This window comes from Mauremys mutica, chromosome 1, assembly GCF_020497125.1.
Source record: "Mauremys mutica isolate MM-2020 ecotype Southern chromosome 1, ASM2049712v1, whole genome shotgun sequence".
NCBI lineage: Eukaryota > Metazoa > Chordata > Testudines > Geoemydidae > Mauremys > Mauremys mutica.
The window spans coordinates 92,268,379-92,286,224 of NC_059072.1; the positions used below are offsets into that span (position 1 = coordinate 92,268,379).

Consider the following 17,846-nt stretch of genomic DNA (forward strand, 5'->3'; position numbering starts at 1 on the left):
CTGGCCTGACGCGCGCAGCGAGTCCTGCCGGGTGTTACCCGCGCAAGGAGCCAGGCTCTACCCGGGGGGGCAGCCCTGGGGCCGGCCCTCGTGCGAGTTCTTGTTTTCCTTAAGCCCCAGCGCCTGGGTGATGGGTTCCGCCTTCCTTCTTAAAGCAGCAAGTTTCCAGCCCTTGGGGCCGTGGAGAAAGTGTCACAACCTGCCACCCCCCCACACACACACTACAGCCTGAAGACTCAAGCAGCAAGTGGTGAATTTAAAAACCACCACATTATTTTACATCATCTCAGGATTTTTAAAGCCAATCTCCTGATTTTGGATGAGCGGGAGTCAGGATTTTTGAACGTTTGTGGTGGGCTACAGTCCAGCTTCCTTTTTTGGTCCCAGTTTTTGTTTGTTCAGTTCAGCACTTAGGTCCTACACACACTGGTTCACTTGAGAGTGCAACCAGTCATAAAATCTAGGAAGATGGCAGGTTACTGGGGTAACTTTGGGTCAGAGAAGAGTGGAAGCCATCATTCGCGCTGTAGTTCCTGTCCTGACTCTTTAAAAGTTGAGACTTTGCCGGAAGGTTAGCCGTTCCCCCTCCACCTTGTGAAAGTCCTACAGCCTGAGTTTTTACAGCTCTCCCTGCAATAGCTCCTCATTTGAATCTTCTTTGGGGGAAAAGGAGTTGCTCTCACAGTTTGGGACACAGATTTAGATACATTTTTATGATCCACATCTTTGCCCTTCATTTGATAAAATGGCAAAATAATTAACCAATCTTACATTGGAGGATATCATTGGTATTAGCATCACTGAAATGAATGAGCAGTTTCCACCTCAGAGCTATTGTTTCAGGTTCTGAGTGTCCATGGGTTTCTGGCTGAATTATGCTGCTTTGTGTTGGGGGGGTGGGGGGCCTCCACCACCACTGTAGTAGCTAAAGGCAAAAAAAACAAAAACAAACACACCACACACACACACAGCCCCTGCCCCAGGCTCTGGAGAACATTTGACACATCTGTCCATCTCACCCCTGCTACTCCTTCAAACCCTGTGATGGGCATGAATGGGAAGTGCAGCATTAATTCTTATTATAGTCTTGCTGAACTCCACGTCAAAGCAGGGAAACCTTAAGTGAGCTGGGGGTTACCTAATGACAATTTGAGAGTGGCCTTGTTTCCTAATAAAGAAAACCCCATTGTAGAAGTGACACGGCACATTGCTACCATTTCATTAATGGAACAGAGGGGAGTGGGGGGAAAGAAGTTAAGAGATGTTAGTAGCCAATTTATTTCTACAAACAAACCAACCTTAGGAGGTTTCCAGCCCCTTTAAGTTGGAGTGTTTTTCTTTAACTATTTGACAGTAGAGACTGGTAACATCTGCCAGAAGGTACGTAGGTCCCCTACCATGCATCATGTTGCTAAGATTCCAGTTCCACAGCCTACCCAGGGACAGTTGTAGCTGGGCAAAAAGGAGGGAGTGAGTTACTCCTGATAGCAAAGCTGATCTGCTCTGAATTAATTAGTTTCACACACTGTTAGAGTTGACTCAGGCAAACCATAGGCTAGAGGTGGTGGGTCTGGACCCCAAGCCAGTGCTAGAGCAGTAGTTGAGCTGAAGCTTTTGAGCCCAGCTGGGGAAAAAAATAGCCTGTTTTGTAGGGGTGGGAGGGTGAAAGGTTTCTCTTCTCTCCCCTTTTCAAAGTGGTTCATTCTTCAGGGCAGTAAAATAAAGAGGCAGACCATGTGTGTCTGCTCTAGCCACCTTTGGGTGTTGCTAGTTTCTGAACCCGGGCTTAGTAAAACAGTCTCAAGGCGTTGCATCCTGAGTGGAGGGGTGGTATGTGGTAAGACAAAGGGGAAAGATTCCACAATCATAATCCTAGAACCTCAGCAATGGTAACAGGAAGTTGTTTTGGGATTATTTAAATAAAAGGTGCTGGGGGCAGCAGTTATCTGGAGACATCCAGAGATGCTGGTGCCGTTTTCTTCTGGTTTACAACAGAAGTACAATATTAGAATCATAGACTTTAAGGTCAGAAGGGAGCATTATGATCATCTAGTCTGACCTCCTGCACAACGCAGGCCACAGAATCTCACCCACTTACTCCTGTATCAGACCTATGTCTGAGCCATTAAAGTCCTCAAATCATAGTTTAAAGACTTCAAGGTGCAGAGAATCTTCCAGCAAGTGACCTGTGACTTCAATGAGTTACACCTATTTAATTCAGAAGAGATTCAGATCCAGGTTTCTCTGGACACCTTTCCAGTCATCTGAACTCAAATTTGAATGTGTGGAGACTTTTTTTTTTTTTAAAAGCCTTCCAAGCTGTATAGAGTCAGAGAGCATTAGAGATTTAATAAGAGTTTTATTAAAATAAGCTTGTAGGGAAGTAGAGTATGTTAAACTCTTACTTTGCATTTAAAAATCTGAATCCATAACACCAAGTGTACACTAAGAAATTGTAGTCACTTGTTAATCTTGTCCAGAGGAGGCAGCTTGGATGAGGATAGCCCAGACAGTTCTTCCTGGAGGTTGGGATCTACCATTCAGCTCTCCACAAAGCCTGTTACAAAAAGAATAGTTAGAAGTGAAGTTCTTGGAGGAAGACTGCCCATTTGCCAACAACTTCGTTAGACACAGTTAAGCCTCCAGTTTGATACAGGATGACTGCACACCATTCTTACTGTAGCCAGAATGGTCAGAAATACTATGGAGTTGAATGGACAGGTTCCATGCATTATTAGACTTCCTACATGCTATTACCAAGGAGTCTTAGGCTCCAGATGCTAAAAGCTCACTTGGGGAGACTAGAGAGGCAGTTCAGAAAAGGCTGCTCATGTCACCAGCAGATCCATCATGTGAGTCATGTCAAGGACAGAGTGTCTGGTATAGGAGCTAGGTTGCCCTTCCTAGAGGGAAGGCAGGTCAAGCCATGTGGATTGCTGAAGGAGTGGCATCTTCAGATATCTAGATCAAAGATTAGGGTAAACTCATGGACAAGGAAGCCCCTAACAGGTACGTACAGCTTAAGCCATGTTATTCTGCATTTGTTCTTCAATAGTGGGTAACATTTCCATTCCTCTATTAAAGATGGATTTTAACCAAAGTTTTACCAAGAATACAGAAATACAAGTTCTTAAAGCCATCTCCATCACCAGGCAGGGGAAACAGGTAGATTTTAAGTAGACTATCCTCACTTGTATTACCAAAGTTAACAAGGGTGCATTTAAAGCACATGGCACAGCATTCAAACAGGGATCCTGGGAGACACTTTAGTCCTGTATAATATAGAAACATTTAAGGGGCAGCCAGATAGAGATTTGGGGGATTCATTTATTAGGGGCACAATACAGTTTTATTGTGCAGCTGACTAGGGAGCAGAGTCATCAGGTATAGCATCAACAAGATATGGTCTCCCCATGTTCTAGTTTGGTTGTAAGTTACTTGGGTACTGTCAAGAGCATGCCCACATATATCAGAGGGGCTTGGCAAACCACTTTCTTCCCCACCAATGACCTAGTCCTTTATTGGACCTAGAATGAGAGAGAATATGATAAGTGCTCATTTATGGACATTTCTTCTCAGCCAGTACCAGAGTGCTCTTAAGTAAGAGATATCCAAAGGATTAGGGCATGTGGTTTAGATGTCCAGAAGTGACATATCTAGTCTCATACTTTGTACAGCTTCTAGCACAGTAGGATCCACCCAGATTCTGAATGGAGCTTCTTGGTGCTACCTGAATACAAATGGTGAAAGCATCCTACCAGGCAGCAGACTGATTTAATAAGGTCAAGCAAGGAGACTCATCTCACTTGATGAGCATTACTGTTATAGTCTTATTTAGGCTTAGAACTAGCAACAGATGTATGACAGTCATGTTAGTTTCTGGTGGTATGGAGAACTGGTTAGACTCACTGTAATACGTCAAGAAACATTAAAAGACCTATATTGTTCTTACTAGCAGAGAGTCTTGGTTACGGCTGACCCATGCCAGGTCCTTGCTGCTGTGGAGCTGGCGGTACACCAAGTCCTTGCTGCCCCAGCAGCCTGTTCTCTTGTACTTCCTGTATGTGTCTGTGGATTTCATGGATCTTCTCAGTTAGCAGATGGTGGTATTCCTCCTAATTTTAGGAAACAGGAGAGAAAGGAAAAAAACCTATAGATTAGACAGATTGCTTAAGGAACCCCCTACCAATATGCTGTACATGTGCAGAAGCTGTCCCAATCCTAAATTATGCAATGAAAGAAAGAGTCAAGGTCAGATACTATACTGATTTCCTGCAAGTGCCCCACCAGCACCACAAAGCTTTTTTGTTGAGGTATAGGAATTAGGTTTCAACATCCATTCTTTATTGCATGCAAGGAAAGCAAACACTGAAGTATATCACTATGGGAAGAGAGTTTCCTTGCTGTGAACATATGCAAATACTAAGTGAGAAGGACACATGCTTTCCACTCACTTCCCCAGTCCCTTAAAAAAAAAAAAAAAAAAAAGCTTGAGACATACTAGCTTGCATTTTTTGGACCCTCTGGTCATTCACGGCTCTCAGGACAGCTCTATTTCAGATTGGTCTCAAGCCACCAGGGCCGGCTCTAGCAATTTTGCCGCCCCAAGCACGGCGGCACGGGACCGGAGCCACGGGACCGGCGGACTCTCCGCAGGCATGCCTGCGGGAGGTCCACCGGAGCCGCCTGCTGCCCTCCCGGCAACCAGCAGAGCGCCCCCCATGGCATGCCGCCCCAAGCGCGCGCTTGGCGCGCTGGGGTCTGGAGCCGGCCCTGCAAGCCACAGAGTTTAAAGGAACGCTGGAAGCCATTTTTCTACACTTTTTGTCAGAGTTCTCCGTTGTTGCTATCACCAGTTCAAGGAGACTGGGGGTGCTAATTGAGGTTTTTTGCTACTATGTCACCTTGACAGTATTGAGCAGACCTAAGTAAGAGTGCTGGCAGCCTCATCTAACTAGGGCCTGGTCTACACTACGATTTTAGTTAGAATTTAGCAGTATTACCTCAATTTAACCCTGCACCCGTCCACACGACGAAGCCCTTTTTTCCTCCAATTTAAAGGGCTCTTAAAATCAATTTCTTTACTCCACTTCCAACGAGGGGATTAGCGCTGAAATCGGCCTGCCGGGTCGAATTTGGGGTAGTGTGTGTGCAATTTGATGGTATTGGCCTCTGTGAGCTATCCCAGAGTGTTCCATTATGACCACTCTTGACAGCGCTCTCAACTAAGATGCACTGGCCAGGTAAAGTCCCACGAACTTTTCAATTTCATTTCCTGTTTGGCCAGCTTGGGGGTGGGAGGGGCGGGAGGGTGAAGCCATCAAAATGCGATCTTGTAAAAAGCACATGTGCTATGTAATGTTAACAGCACGGTTTACGGTGAAAGAGTGTACCCATTGTTCTATAAAATGTGTCTTTAACTACCACCCTCCCTTCCCCCGCCCCCTCCACCAGCTGCATATGTTTCTCCTTCCCAGAGGCTAGCAAAGATTAGAAGGCGAAAAAAAATGCACTCGGGATGAAATGTTCTCTGAGTTCATGCTGTCCTCCCACACTGACAGAGCCCAGCAGAATGCGTGGAGGCAGACACTGTCAGAGTGCAGGAAAGCACAATATGAACGAGAGGGGAGGTGGCAGGCTGAAGAGAGTAAGTAGCGGGCTGAAGATGATAGGTGGTGTCAGCTTGCTGACAGAAGGCAGGAGTCAGGGCTCAGGCTGCTGGAGCATCAAACTCATATGCTCCAGCATATGGCTGAGCTGCAGGAAAGGCAGCAGGAGCACAGACCACCATGACAACCCCTGTGTAACCAACTGCCCTCCTCCCCAAGTTCCATAGCCTCCTCACCCAGGTGCCCAAGAATGGGGGGGAGAGGGGGAGAAAGAGAAGAGAACCTCCAGCCACTCCACCCCGGAGGATTGCCAAGCAACAGAAGGCTGGCATTCAATACGTTTTAAAGTGCAGTGTGGCCTTGTCCTTCCCTCCTCCCCCCACCCCTCCTGGGCTACCTTGGCAGTTATCCCTCTGTTGGTGTGATGGATTAATAAAGAATGCATGAACGTGAAGCAATAATGACTTTATTGCCTCCGCAAGCGGTGATCAAAGTGGGGAGGGGAGGGTGGTTAGCTTACAGGGAAGTAGAGTGAACCGGGGGGGGGGAGGAGGAGAAAGTGTCCCTCAAGGAGAAACAAAGAGTTTTGACGCTGTAGCCTGGCCAGTCATTAAACTGGATTTCAAAGCTTCTCTGATGCGCACCGCACCCTCTTGTACTCTTAACTGCCCTGGTGTCTGGCTGCATGTAATCAGCAGCCATGCGATTTGCCTCAACCTCCCACCCCTCCATAAATGTCTCCCCCCCAGTCTCACAGATATTGTGGAGCGAAAAGCAAGTGGTAATAATGGGAATATTGGTTTCACTGAGGTCTATCTTAGTCAGTAAACTGCGCCAGCACACTTTTAAATGTCCAAATGCACATTCTACCACCATTCTGCACTTGCTCAGCCTATAGTTGAACAGCTCCTGACTGCTGTCTAGGCTGCCTGTGTATGGCTTCATGAGCCATGGCATTAAGGGGTAGGCTGGGTCCCCAAGGATAACTATAGGCATTTGAACATCCCCAACGGTTATTTTCTGGTCTGGAAAGAATGTCCCTTCCTGCAGCTTTTGAAACAGACCAGCATTGCTGAAGACATGAGCGTCATGTACCTTTCCCGGCCATCCCACGTTGATGTTGGTGAAATGTCCCTTGTGATCCACCAGTGCTTGCAGCACCATTGAAAAGTACCCCTTTCGGTTTATGTATTCGCTGGCTTGGTGCTCCAGTGCCAAGATAGAGGGAACCCATATCCCTATCGCCCCACCACAGTTAGGGAATCCCCTTGCAGCAAAGCCATCTACTATGACCTGCACATTTCCCAGAGTCACTACCCTTGATATCAGCAGCTCTTTGATTGCGTTGGCTACTTGGATCACAGCAGCCCCCACAGTAGATTTGCCCACTCCAAATTGATGCCTGACTGACCAATAGCTGTCTGGTGTTGCAAGCTTCCACAGGGCTATCGCCACTCACTTCTCAGCTGTGAGGGCTGCTCTCATCTTGGTATTCTGGCACTTCAGGGCAGGGGAAAGCAAGTCAAAGGTCCATGACAGTGCCCTTATGCATGCGAAAGTTTCACAGCCACTGGGAATCATCCCAGACCTGCAACACTATGCGGTCCTACCAGTCTGTGCTTGTTTCCTGGGCCCAGAATTGGCGTTCCACGGCATGAATCTGCCCCATTAACACCATGATGTGCACATTGCCGGGGCCTGTACTTTGTGAGAAGTCTATGTCCATGTCTAAGTCCTCATGACTCTCGTCACCACGCTGCCAATGCCTCCTCACCTGGTTTCGCTTTTGCAGGTTCTGGTTCTGCATATACTGCAGGATAATGCGTGTGGTGTTTACAGAGCTCATAATTGCTACAGTGATCTGAGTGGGCTCCATGTTCCCAGTGCTATGGCGTCTGCACTGAAAAAAAGGCGCGAAATGATTGTCTGCCGTTGCTCTGACGGAGGGAGGGGCGACTGACGACATGGCTTGCAGGGAATTAAAATCAGCAAAGGGGGTGGCTTTGCATCAAGGACAAACACAAACAGCTGTCCCACAGAATGGCCCCCTCAAGGATTGAGCTCAAAACCCTGGGTTTAGCAGGCCATTGATTTCATGGAGGGAGGGGGGAGCAAATGAATACAACACAAATCTGGTCTATTTCTTGTTTTGATCCACTCCATCTATCTTATGTATCTTAGGCTGGCAGCAGACAGTGCAGTATGACTGCTAGCCATCGTCATCTCCTGGGTGCTCCGCAGAAGATGCTGCATTACAATTGCTAGCCATCATCTCCTCCTGGGTGCTCACCAGAAGACAGTGCAGTATGACTGGGTAATGACCTGGCTGAGTCACTCCCATATCTACCCAGGTGCCCCTGACCAACTTCACCGAGGTTGGCTAAAAGAGCACCCAGGAGACGATGATGATGGCTACCAGTCGTAATGCACCATCTGCTGCCAAAAGGCAATGAGCTGCTGCTGTGTAGCAATGCAGTCCCACGTCTGCCAGCACCCAGGAGACGTACGGTGACAGTGAACTGAGCGGGATCCATGCTTGCTATGGTATAGCGTCTGCACAGGAAAAAAAGGCAGGAAACGATTGTCTGCCGTTGTTGTCAGGCCTCCCTCTCCCTCCCTCCGTGAAAGCATGTACTCAGAACCACCCGCTACACTGTTTTTGCCCCATCAGGCATTGGGATCTCAACCCAGAATTCCAATGGGTGGCAGAGACTGCGGGAACTGTGGGATAGCTACTCACAGTGCAACGCTCCAGAAGTTGACGCTAGCCTCGGTACTGTGGACACAGTCCGCCAAGTTAATGCGCTTAGAGCATTTTGTGTGGGGACACACACAATCGACTGTATAAAAATGATTTCTAAAAAACCGACTTCTATAAATTCGACCTAATTTCGTAGTGCAGACATACTCTAGGACTCTAATTAGGGCTGGATCAGTGGAGGAAGACTTGGCACAAGCCTAAGCTGTCACCAATGCAGTAAGATTTGTGTTTGGTCTGTACTCTCTGGAGTACTGGTAGCAGAGCTAAAGGCCACTTACCCTGCTGTTTGCTTGGTCATATGACTCCCCTTCCACTCTGCGAGCAAATGACACCAGCCTCTCCATGCGCTCATCTCCTAATACGGCAGGATCAGGATTGGGATAAATCATTTGGACTCTAAACAGGAAGACACCCATGCAACAGATGAATCAGTTTCTTCTAACTGAAAGATTGCATCTCAGTCAGTGATGGGCTTTTGGTTTTTATTTCAGGAATCTCAGGAAAGTAATTCTAAGGCCTTGAGCAGGACACTTCGGGGGGGAGGGGCAAGCTTTGACTGACAACCATGCATCTAATCTCATCCCATCCCAACGGGTCATGCAGCATATAAAAAGGTGAAAGACCAGGAAAGCATTTTATCATACTGAGACAAACTCAGTAGCTCCAAGGAAGTAAGGAGGCAGTCCCTTATTGGTAAAGAGCTGAGCTCAATGGACTCAGATCTCAGTAGGAGATCTTTGCTTTACTGTAATATGAGTCAAAGTTTCCTTGGTTATAAGTTCATATTGCATAGAACCCAAGTATTTCCAGTCTATGGTCTTCACTCCCCTTAACACAAAACACACACGCCCCCATCCATTAATGAAGCCTACAGGTCCCTTATTTTTACTTTTCAGCAAGCCACTTGGAGCATCAGCCACCATCTGCCTTTTTTTGGCAAGAGTAGAAGAGGGCAGTGAAGAGAGGCAGAGAAGGGATTTCACATGAAATCCCATGTTCTTTGATCTAGGGCAATGGACATCTGAAATTTTTGCTTCTTAATTCAGAAGCCCATCCCTCTTCTTGGAGGGAGAGAAGTCCATTTTGACACCAGATACCTACATCCTCCGTACAACATGCTCACGCTGTGCCAGACTCACTGATTCTTGCCACTGGTTATTCCTGTCAGTGCTGGAGGATTGTGGTGCTCTTGGCAAAGGACCTAGGTTGGCAACAGCTGCCATTTCACCCATCACTGGGCTTAAAAATAAGAATGGGGAGGGGGAGAGAAGAGCTTGTTAAGATCTCAACTGTAACTCCAAGTCTTAGGTAGCAGCTTTCATTTTAACACCTTTTGCAATGGGTTTCTAGACCAGAGCACTTGGGGATCATTGGTGCACAGGGGTGCAAAGCAGGACAAAAAGCCTAAAGTTTATTGGCAAGCCACACCTCCATGGCATATTCCCACCTCCATCCCCCCAATGTTCTGCTTGGCCAGGGCTAGGAGATGCCCTGTGACCTCGCTCCAGAGCACAGATTTACATGTGTGTATTCTGCTGCATGAACCCAAAACAAGTCCCTATCATCTTCTATGCCACCTTTCCATTGAGGCAGCAGCGGTGCCCAGGAAGAGCCAGTGAGAACAGAGCCCTGAAGACCTGTATGTAGCCAGGGAGCCACTTAGGAAGTTGCCCAGAAGCTGTTCAGTTCTGCACAGACTTCCCCAGGACAGTCCCTGAAGTGACGCTGCAGTGATGTATGTCTGCAGCTCACCATTTAAGGGATATTTGAGCTACATACCACCTGCCCTGGGTTTGTGCCAGGGAGGGAAGACCATGGCTCTAACATACCGAGGAGGTGGCTGTACCCAAGTCTGAGGCAACACCTTCATTTAGCACGGGAAGCAAATCCCATCACCACCAGTGAGACATACAAGGAATTTGAGTCAGCAGAACTCTGCCTAAACAGAAGTATGGCCAGGACTCCAGGAATAACAGCCACCTGTTTTTGAGAGATGGGCTAGGGATTTAATGGCCATGAGCACTATTAAAGGACAGCACCTCCAGAAGGCCCCTAGCACCAGAGGAAGTGTGCCCCCAACAGGAACAACTCACTCCACTGCCTGCAGCAGTTTGGTATTCCCTGGAAGCCTGTCCAAGCATTGACAAAGATCACCGCTTGGCATGGTCTGTCTGTAGACAGAGCTATATGAACTTGTCCAGAGGATTTCAAGTTTGCAGTCCAGGTATAGAATTGGAAGACAGAAGCCTGTGTAGCTGCACCATGAGTGTCATCACATCCAAGGACAGATGCTCAATTCTTTGTTTGAACAGGGGGTAGATTGATCAATATTGGGTACAACTTTTCCAATTTGGGATTTTTTTTTTAAATCTGTGCCTGGGGCAAGGCGGGCAGGCGGAGAAAAGAAGGGAATTTAAGGAAGAACAGTTTTTTTTCATGTAGACAAGACATGTGAATTAGGAGACCAAAAAAACAAAAAACAAAAACACCACACACACACACCAACTTACTTGTCAAAGTTTATACCCAAAGGAAACACAGAATCAGGAGGGAGACTGGGGCGTGGAACCTCTACACCTGCATTTACCCTCAGAGTGTTGGGATCTAGAGATCAAGAAAAAAAAATTGCATCTTGACCAATAGTTTGCCACCCTTTTACAGGGCTTTGCACAGTTATTTTAAAGAAACTATCCATTTAGAAAACCAATTTAATGTCTGGGAAGTGAAGATCCTTTACAACTTATCTTGGAAGAGTGATGAGAGGAGAGAAAACAGGGCTTACTTGGAGTTGTTCTGAAGAGCAGACCAGCCACTGGGGTAGATCTCTTGTTATCACAAGAAACCCTTCCTAGATCACTGCCAGGAAGGACCATGGCTGGTTTCAACAAGCCATTTGTTGAACTAGTAAAGAATAAAAGGCAAAGCCTTAGCTGGATGCTCCTCCAGCAGGCAGTAACCTCCTTCAGCTTCTCCTAGTTCTTGCCGCTAATAGTAGCATAGCGGGCAACCACTAGTGAATGTTCACAAACTGAGTAATTCAGGAAGGCAGATTATCAGATTAGTGGGGAAGAGTTTTGAGCAGCAAGATTCAGACAATTCCTTAACCAAAGGAAACTGTAGGTAAGTATTTCAGGAACTAAAGTGGTACTATTGGAAGATGTTCTAGTCTGGAAGCAGGGCTGGCTCCAGGCACCAGCAAAACAAGCAGGTGCGTGGGGCGGCACATTTCTAGGGGCAGCATTCTAGCCTCAGCCATCATAGGTGCCAACTCCGGGGTATGGGGAAAAAGTGCCCCTGCCGCCCCAGCTCACCTCCGCTCCGCCTGCTCCCCTGAGCGTGCCGCCACCGCTCCGCTTCTTCCCTCTCCCTCCCAGGCTTGCTGCGCGCAAAACAGCTGTTTCGCACAGCAAGTCTGGGAGGGAGGAGAAGCCGAGCGATGGGGCGCTTGGGGGAGGCGGCGGCGGAGCGGAGGCGAGCTGGAGCGGGGAATGGTTCTTCTACCCCCCATTACTTCCTGCGCCCCCCCATCCTAGCTCACCTCCGCTCCGCCTGCTCCCCTGAATGTGCCGCCGCTCCGCTTCTCCCCCCTCCCTCCCAGCCTTGCCTGGGAGGGAGGGAGGGAGGGAGAAGCCGAGCAGCAGGCACTCGGAGGAGGCAGCGGTGGTGGTGGAGCGGAGGTGAGCTGGAGCGGTTCCTCTACCCCCCGTTACTCCCTGCGCCCCACCACCCTAGCTCACCTCCGCTCCACCTGCTCCCCTGAATGCGCCACCGCTCCGCTTCTCCGCCCTCCCTCACCTGAGAGGGAGCAGGGAGCAGCGGCGCACCTGGAGGAGCAGGCCGAGTGGAGGTGAGCTAGGGTGGGAGGTCACGGGGGGCCCCCAGGGAGCAATGGGGGGGAATGCAGCACACCCAGGAGAGGAGGCGGGGCTGGGGATTTGGGGAAGGGGTTTGGAAGGGGTGGAGTTGGGGCAGGGGGGCATGAAAGAAAAGGGGGGGTGGCCAAACTTTTTTTTTGCTTGGGACAGCAAAAATCCTAGAGCCGGCCCTGTCTGGAAGACAGGCACAAATCCAGTTGCATTTCTTCTCCAGCATTTAGACTAAATATTTAGGTCACTAGAACATGAGACACATTGGACAATACACTGTCAGCTGGAACGTGATCTTACTTTGTGGATTCCTGGGAGATGGCCCCTGGAGAGATTGTTCTGGCTGCTGACCATTTGCTTGAGGCCAAGGTAATCCCGCCATCTGGAGATGCCTGGCCAAGATGTTTTGTAGGTCTGGAGAGAGCTGGTGTCAATCAAATAGTAGTTTGTACTCCAGACTCTACAAAAGAGAATTTCCAAGTTCTACCTCAGCTCCATTCAACAGTGCTGGAAGAGAAACATCAGTAACTAACAAGGCGGGGGGTGGAGGGGGAGAAGAGAAGACTTGGCACAAGACTAGATGTCTGGTTTTAGGCATCTACTCTCCTACCATGTGGCCACAGGAACATGGCCTGATCTTCATTCTATCCCAACCCCTCCCCGTCCCTACATGGCTGTTCTGTTTTCCTCTCATAGGAGAGGGAGATTCGAATCAGCCCAGGAACACAGTTCTGCGACGCCTGCTCCCCCCCCCTCCAAACTGGCAGTACTGTACAAAGCAGTGTATGACAAGGAGTGCAACATCATTTTATAGTTACACCTCTACAGTATGATGAGAGAGAAATTCTTATCTTTAGAGGAATCTAACATGTCAGTTTGAGGACACATGACCTGCTTGGTGGTATTTATATTCTGGTAGTACCTAGAGACCCTCCAACAAATATCAGGGTCCCATGGTGCTTGACACAAAGAAAATGGTTCCTGCTCTAGGAAGCGTATAGTTTAAACAAATGAGATCAGTAATTGTAGAAATGTAGCCTAGGACTGGAAGGGACCGCATGACCATCCCTGACATATGTTTGTCTAACCTGTTTTTAAAAACCTCCGGTGATAGGCAGGTTGTGGAATCTAGGTAGTTTGTGTGGGGCTTAACCACCCTTCCATTAGGAAAATTTTCCTAATGTCTAACTTAAGTCTCCCTTCTGTGATTTAAGCTCACTACTTCTGTCCTCAGTGGATAAAGGGAACCATTTATCACCCTCCTCTTTATGTGCGCCCCCTCAATCATCTCTTGAAGAAAAATCAGTTTTTCCCAGTCTTTCCTCATAGCTCACATTTTCTAGACCTTTAATCATTTTTGTTGCTCTCCTCTGGACTCTCCAGTTTGTCCACATCTTCCCCAGAGTGCGATGCCCTGAACGGGATACAGTAGTCCAGCTGAGGCCTCACCAGTACTGAGTAGTGTGTCTTGCTTACAACATACCAATACATCCCAGAATGATAATTTGGGGGAGGGGGGGCACAACAGAACTACAGATGTCTACAATGTAGCAGTGATCCACTGTAACCCCCAGATCCTTTTCTGCAGTATTCCTTCCTAGGTGCTCATTTTCCCCCATTTTGTTTTTGGGCAATTGATTGTTCCTGTCTAACTGTAGTATTTGCATTTGTCCTAATGGAATTTCATGCTGTGTGTTTCAGGCCATTTCTCCAGTTTGTCTAGTACATTTTGAATTCTAATCCTGTCCTCCAAAGTGCTTGCATCCCCTCCCAGCTTGGTATCAACAAGTTAAGTGCACTCTCAGTTTGGATAATGGTATAAATATATTGAATAGAACTGGATGTAGGACAGATCCCTGTGGGACCCCACGTGAAATGGCCTCCCAGCTTGACTGAGGCATTGATAACTACCCTGAGTAGTTATCCAGCCAGTTGTGCACCCACCTTATAGCAAGTTCATTTAGGCTAGATTTGCATAGTTTGCTTCTGAAAACGGCATGTGAAACAGTATCAAAAGCCTTATTAAAACTGATATACATCACATCTGCTGCTTCCTCCCTATCCACAAGGCTTATTACCCTGTCCAAGAAGGATATTAGGTTGGTTTGACATGATTTGTTCTTGACAAGTCCATGTTGACTTACTTATCACATTATCTTGTGGTGCTTACAAATTGATTGATTGATTATTTGCACTGTTATCTTTCCAGCTACTGAAGTTAGGCTGACAGGTCTGTATTTCCCAGGGTTGTCCTTGTTCCCTTTTTACAGATGGGTAACTTGCCCTTTTCCAGTCCTCTAGAATCTCCCCCTTCCTCTAGGGGTTCCCAAAGGTCATCACTAATGGCTCAGATCTCTTCAGCCAGTTCCTTACATATTCTAGCATGCATTCCATCAGGCCCTGCCGACTTGAAGACATCTAATGGGGGAGGGATAGCTCAGTGGTTTGAGCATTGGCCTGCTAAATCCAGGATTGTGAGCTCAATCCTTGAGGGGGCCAGTTAGGGATCTGGGGCAAAAATCAGTACTTGGTCCTGCTAGTGAAGGCAGAGGGCTAGACTCAATGACCTTTCAGGGTCCCTTCCAGTTCTAGGAGATAGACAAATTATATAATATACCTAAAGCAAGGCCTACACTGCAAGCTTACATTGATATAATTATGTTGCTCAATGGTATGAAAAAACATAACACTCCCCCTGAACAATATAGTTTTGCTAGCATAAGTGGTAGTGTGCACAGCACTATGTCAACGGGAGAGCTCTCTCTCTCTCTCTCATCCACATAGAGTGGCTACAAAGGAGACCTTGGTGGTACAGCTGTGCAGTGTAAGGTTTCTGGTGTAGACATGGCTTAAGTTGACAGGAGAGCTCTGTCTGAATCAAGCATCTTCACTGCAGCGCTACAGCAGTGCAGCCCCCTCAAAGTCCCTCCTCCATTCTTGGTCTTCTTTCTTTGATGTTTTTATAAAAATGTTTTGTTAGCTTTTATGTTCCCAGCTAGTTTAATCTCCTTTGGCCCTCTATGCATGAGATTTTTATAGTCATCCTTTGTAATTGACCCTAGTTTTTACTTTCCGTAGGACTAGAGTTTCAGGTCATTGAAGATCTCCTGGTTAAGCCAGCATGGTCTCTAACCATACTTCCTAGGTTTCCTTTGCATTGGGATAGCTTGCTCTTACAGCCTTAAAATGGTCAGGTTTTTTTATTTGTTGTTTATCTGAAGCACAGACCTTCATTAAAATATAATTCCTCCCTGCTTTCTCCTCATTCCTTCACATCCTTTGTTCATCTCAGGTGCCCCTCTTCCACTTTACCCAACCCCCAGAGCCAATCACTGTCTTCCTACCAACCTTGAAAACCCAGCCCCTAGCCAATCTGAAAACTAGACTATGTAGAAACAACATACTATGAAGCCTCTTCCTCTTCCCTAAGGAGAAGGCAGTTGTTTGTGAAAACTGTAGACTCTTACTATACATCAGCCAGAGAAAAGGCTGCAAGAAAGTGTTGGTGGATGTACACAAGGAGAAAAATAGCTTTCCCACAGTTTGTTGGGGAGGTCAGAGTGTCTTCCAAGCCACATGTTGTCTGTTAGAAACCAACACAGGGCTTTGCCTCACAGGAAGGGTGGTACAAGCAAGAGAAAAACCCAGGTGCCCAATGTTAACAGGGCAGCATGGAGAAGTAGCAGCAACACATCTAGGACTGTCAACAGCAGAGTCACCTTTTCCAAAAGTTAGGGTCTCACCCCCTCTGTGGTTGTAAGCAGAGAAAAGGGAGAGACAAGGTACATACATATCACCACCAGTTTTCTACTATCCTGTGGCCATCTCCTACTTAGTGTAGTTGTAGATATTGTGTGTTTTCATTCTTGACATGCTAGCTTTTTCCATGCAGTGAAGGAAAGAAAGTTCTCTCTTTTAGCCTGGCACCATAAAACAGCCCTGGGTTTAAGAGGGTGGAGGAACAGTACTTAGCAGCCTTGCTATACAGAACTGTTAAATAATCACATCCACTTTTTAAGTAAGATCACAAAAATCAAAAGCTTTCAAGCACAATGCCAGAGGGAAGAGACCCACTCTTCAAGCTTTATATTAAAATAATCAGTTTACTTAACAGCAGCCCCCTACTACACACTTCCCTATTCCCATACTTACATGCATTTCCCTCCAGGAAAGCTTAGCTATAGAGCCCTGGCTTTTCTTTATATTCCAATTAGCTTTGCTACTGGCACTACCCCTCTTTAGCAAATGATCCTAATCTCAATCAATAAATAATTGGGGTGAGGGTGTGGTAGAAAGGAGTTACCATCTCATTAGCTAAAGGCTCACAACCACAGGATCACCCACAAACCTATTTTGAAGCCAATACAGCTGTGTTATTAAGTCTGTCCTGCGCAGGAGTCCCAGCTTACCTAGCCACAATCAGATTTGCTGGGGGGGAAAAGGTAATAAAAGAGACTGTACCGAGTGAGTAATTTTTACATTTAAACTATAGACCAGATTAACTGTTTGCTCCACATTATTCATATAATGGCAAATCCTCCTTTGAAACTTCCTCAGCTACACCTTGTGTCAGTGGCTGATCAATGGAGGGGCTCCCAGACAATTCTGATTGGCTGAGAGTGTAGAGTTTTTGTACTGCCATGAGTAAAACCCCCTCCCCCTGTTTCAATGAGCTCTCTGAAGGTGGACGTCTGTGTCGATGCACAGGCCTAGAGACTTCCCGGGGCTCTGCACAGGTGCAGGGATTTACCTGCCCAGAGCTCATGACAGGACCAGGGCCTAAGCAAAGTGAGGGATTTGGTAGGACAGAACAATAGCTGGGCTGCTACTTCAACATGGGTTAAAAGGGAAAGGAATTAAGATGAGGCTTTCCAAAACCCTGGAGGGATGGGCTAGTAGGTGCTGCCTTTAATAAATCAATATAAAGCAGCTCTTATCTGTAGTCACTGTTTGAGAAAATACAAAGATTTCCTTGTAGTCATATTAAGGGGCTGCCTTGGTGTATTTTTGACATACATCTTGCCTGGGTCAACAATGCTGAGTCAGGGTTTAGTCTTTTAGCATTACGTTTATTGGTGAATGTTCTGTTATAGAGAAGAAAGTTTGGCATTTGGGAGGGATGGGGTTTTTCCAAGCACTGCAAAAAGCTGGCTCCATTGCCCAATAACAGCAGCTCAGGCATAAACCCAACAAGTCATAAAACTGTGAGTCTTCTGTTATGTATTTTTACAAAAAGTTTCACTCTTTTTTTACATGTTTGCATCGCATTGGCAGAAACCTGCATTTGAAGCTGAGAAAGGTAGAGGCATGTGAATTGCCATACCACATCAGACCAGCAGTCCCTCTAGTCCAGTGTCCTCTCTCCAACTGTTCAGCACCAGATGTTTCAGAAGATGGTGCAAAAAGCACTCCAATCAGGGCCGGCTCCAGACCCCAGCACGCCAAGCGCGCGCTTGTGGCAGCATTTTGCCGGCAGGGTGGCAGCCGGCTCCGGCGGACCTTCCGCAGTCATGCCTGCAGAAGGTCCACTGGAGGCGCAGGACCACTGGACCTCCCGCAGGCATGACTGCGGAGGGTCCGCTGGTCCCGCGGCTCGGGTGGACCTCCCGC

At 47.3% G+C, this 17,846-nt stretch overlaps 1 protein-coding gene across 3 annotated transcripts; it reads right to left on the reverse strand.

The window, feature by feature from the left end:
• Positions 1-2,378: 2,378 nt before the first annotated feature.
• LOC123361828 (histone acetyltransferase p300-like) lies at positions 2,379-16,466 on the reverse strand. 3 transcript variants are annotated; one of them, XM_045001988.1, is made up of 8 exons: positions 16,389-16,466; positions 12,537-12,696; positions 10,881-10,974; positions 9,472-9,609; positions 8,649-8,766; positions 7,384-7,509; positions 3,953-4,115; positions 2,379-2,557 (listed from the first exon to the last, which is right to left on the reverse strand). In XM_045001988.1, exons 2-7 carry the CDS (start codon positions 12,616-12,618, stop codon positions 3,969-3,971), a joined length of 705 nt encoding a protein of 234 aa, XP_044857923.1. In that variant the 5' UTR covers positions 12,619-12,696; positions 16,389-16,466; the 3' UTR covers positions 2,379-2,557; positions 3,953-3,968. The 3 variants fall into 3 exon arrangements, with proteins under 3 accessions (XP_044857923.1, XP_044857921.1, XP_044857924.1); XM_045001986.1 differs by having other exon boundaries at positions 12,537-12,743; XM_045001989.1 differs by lacking the exon at positions 7,384-7,509 and having other exon boundaries at positions 12,537-12,743.
• Between the last annotated feature and the right edge of the window lie 1,380 nt (positions 16,467-17,846).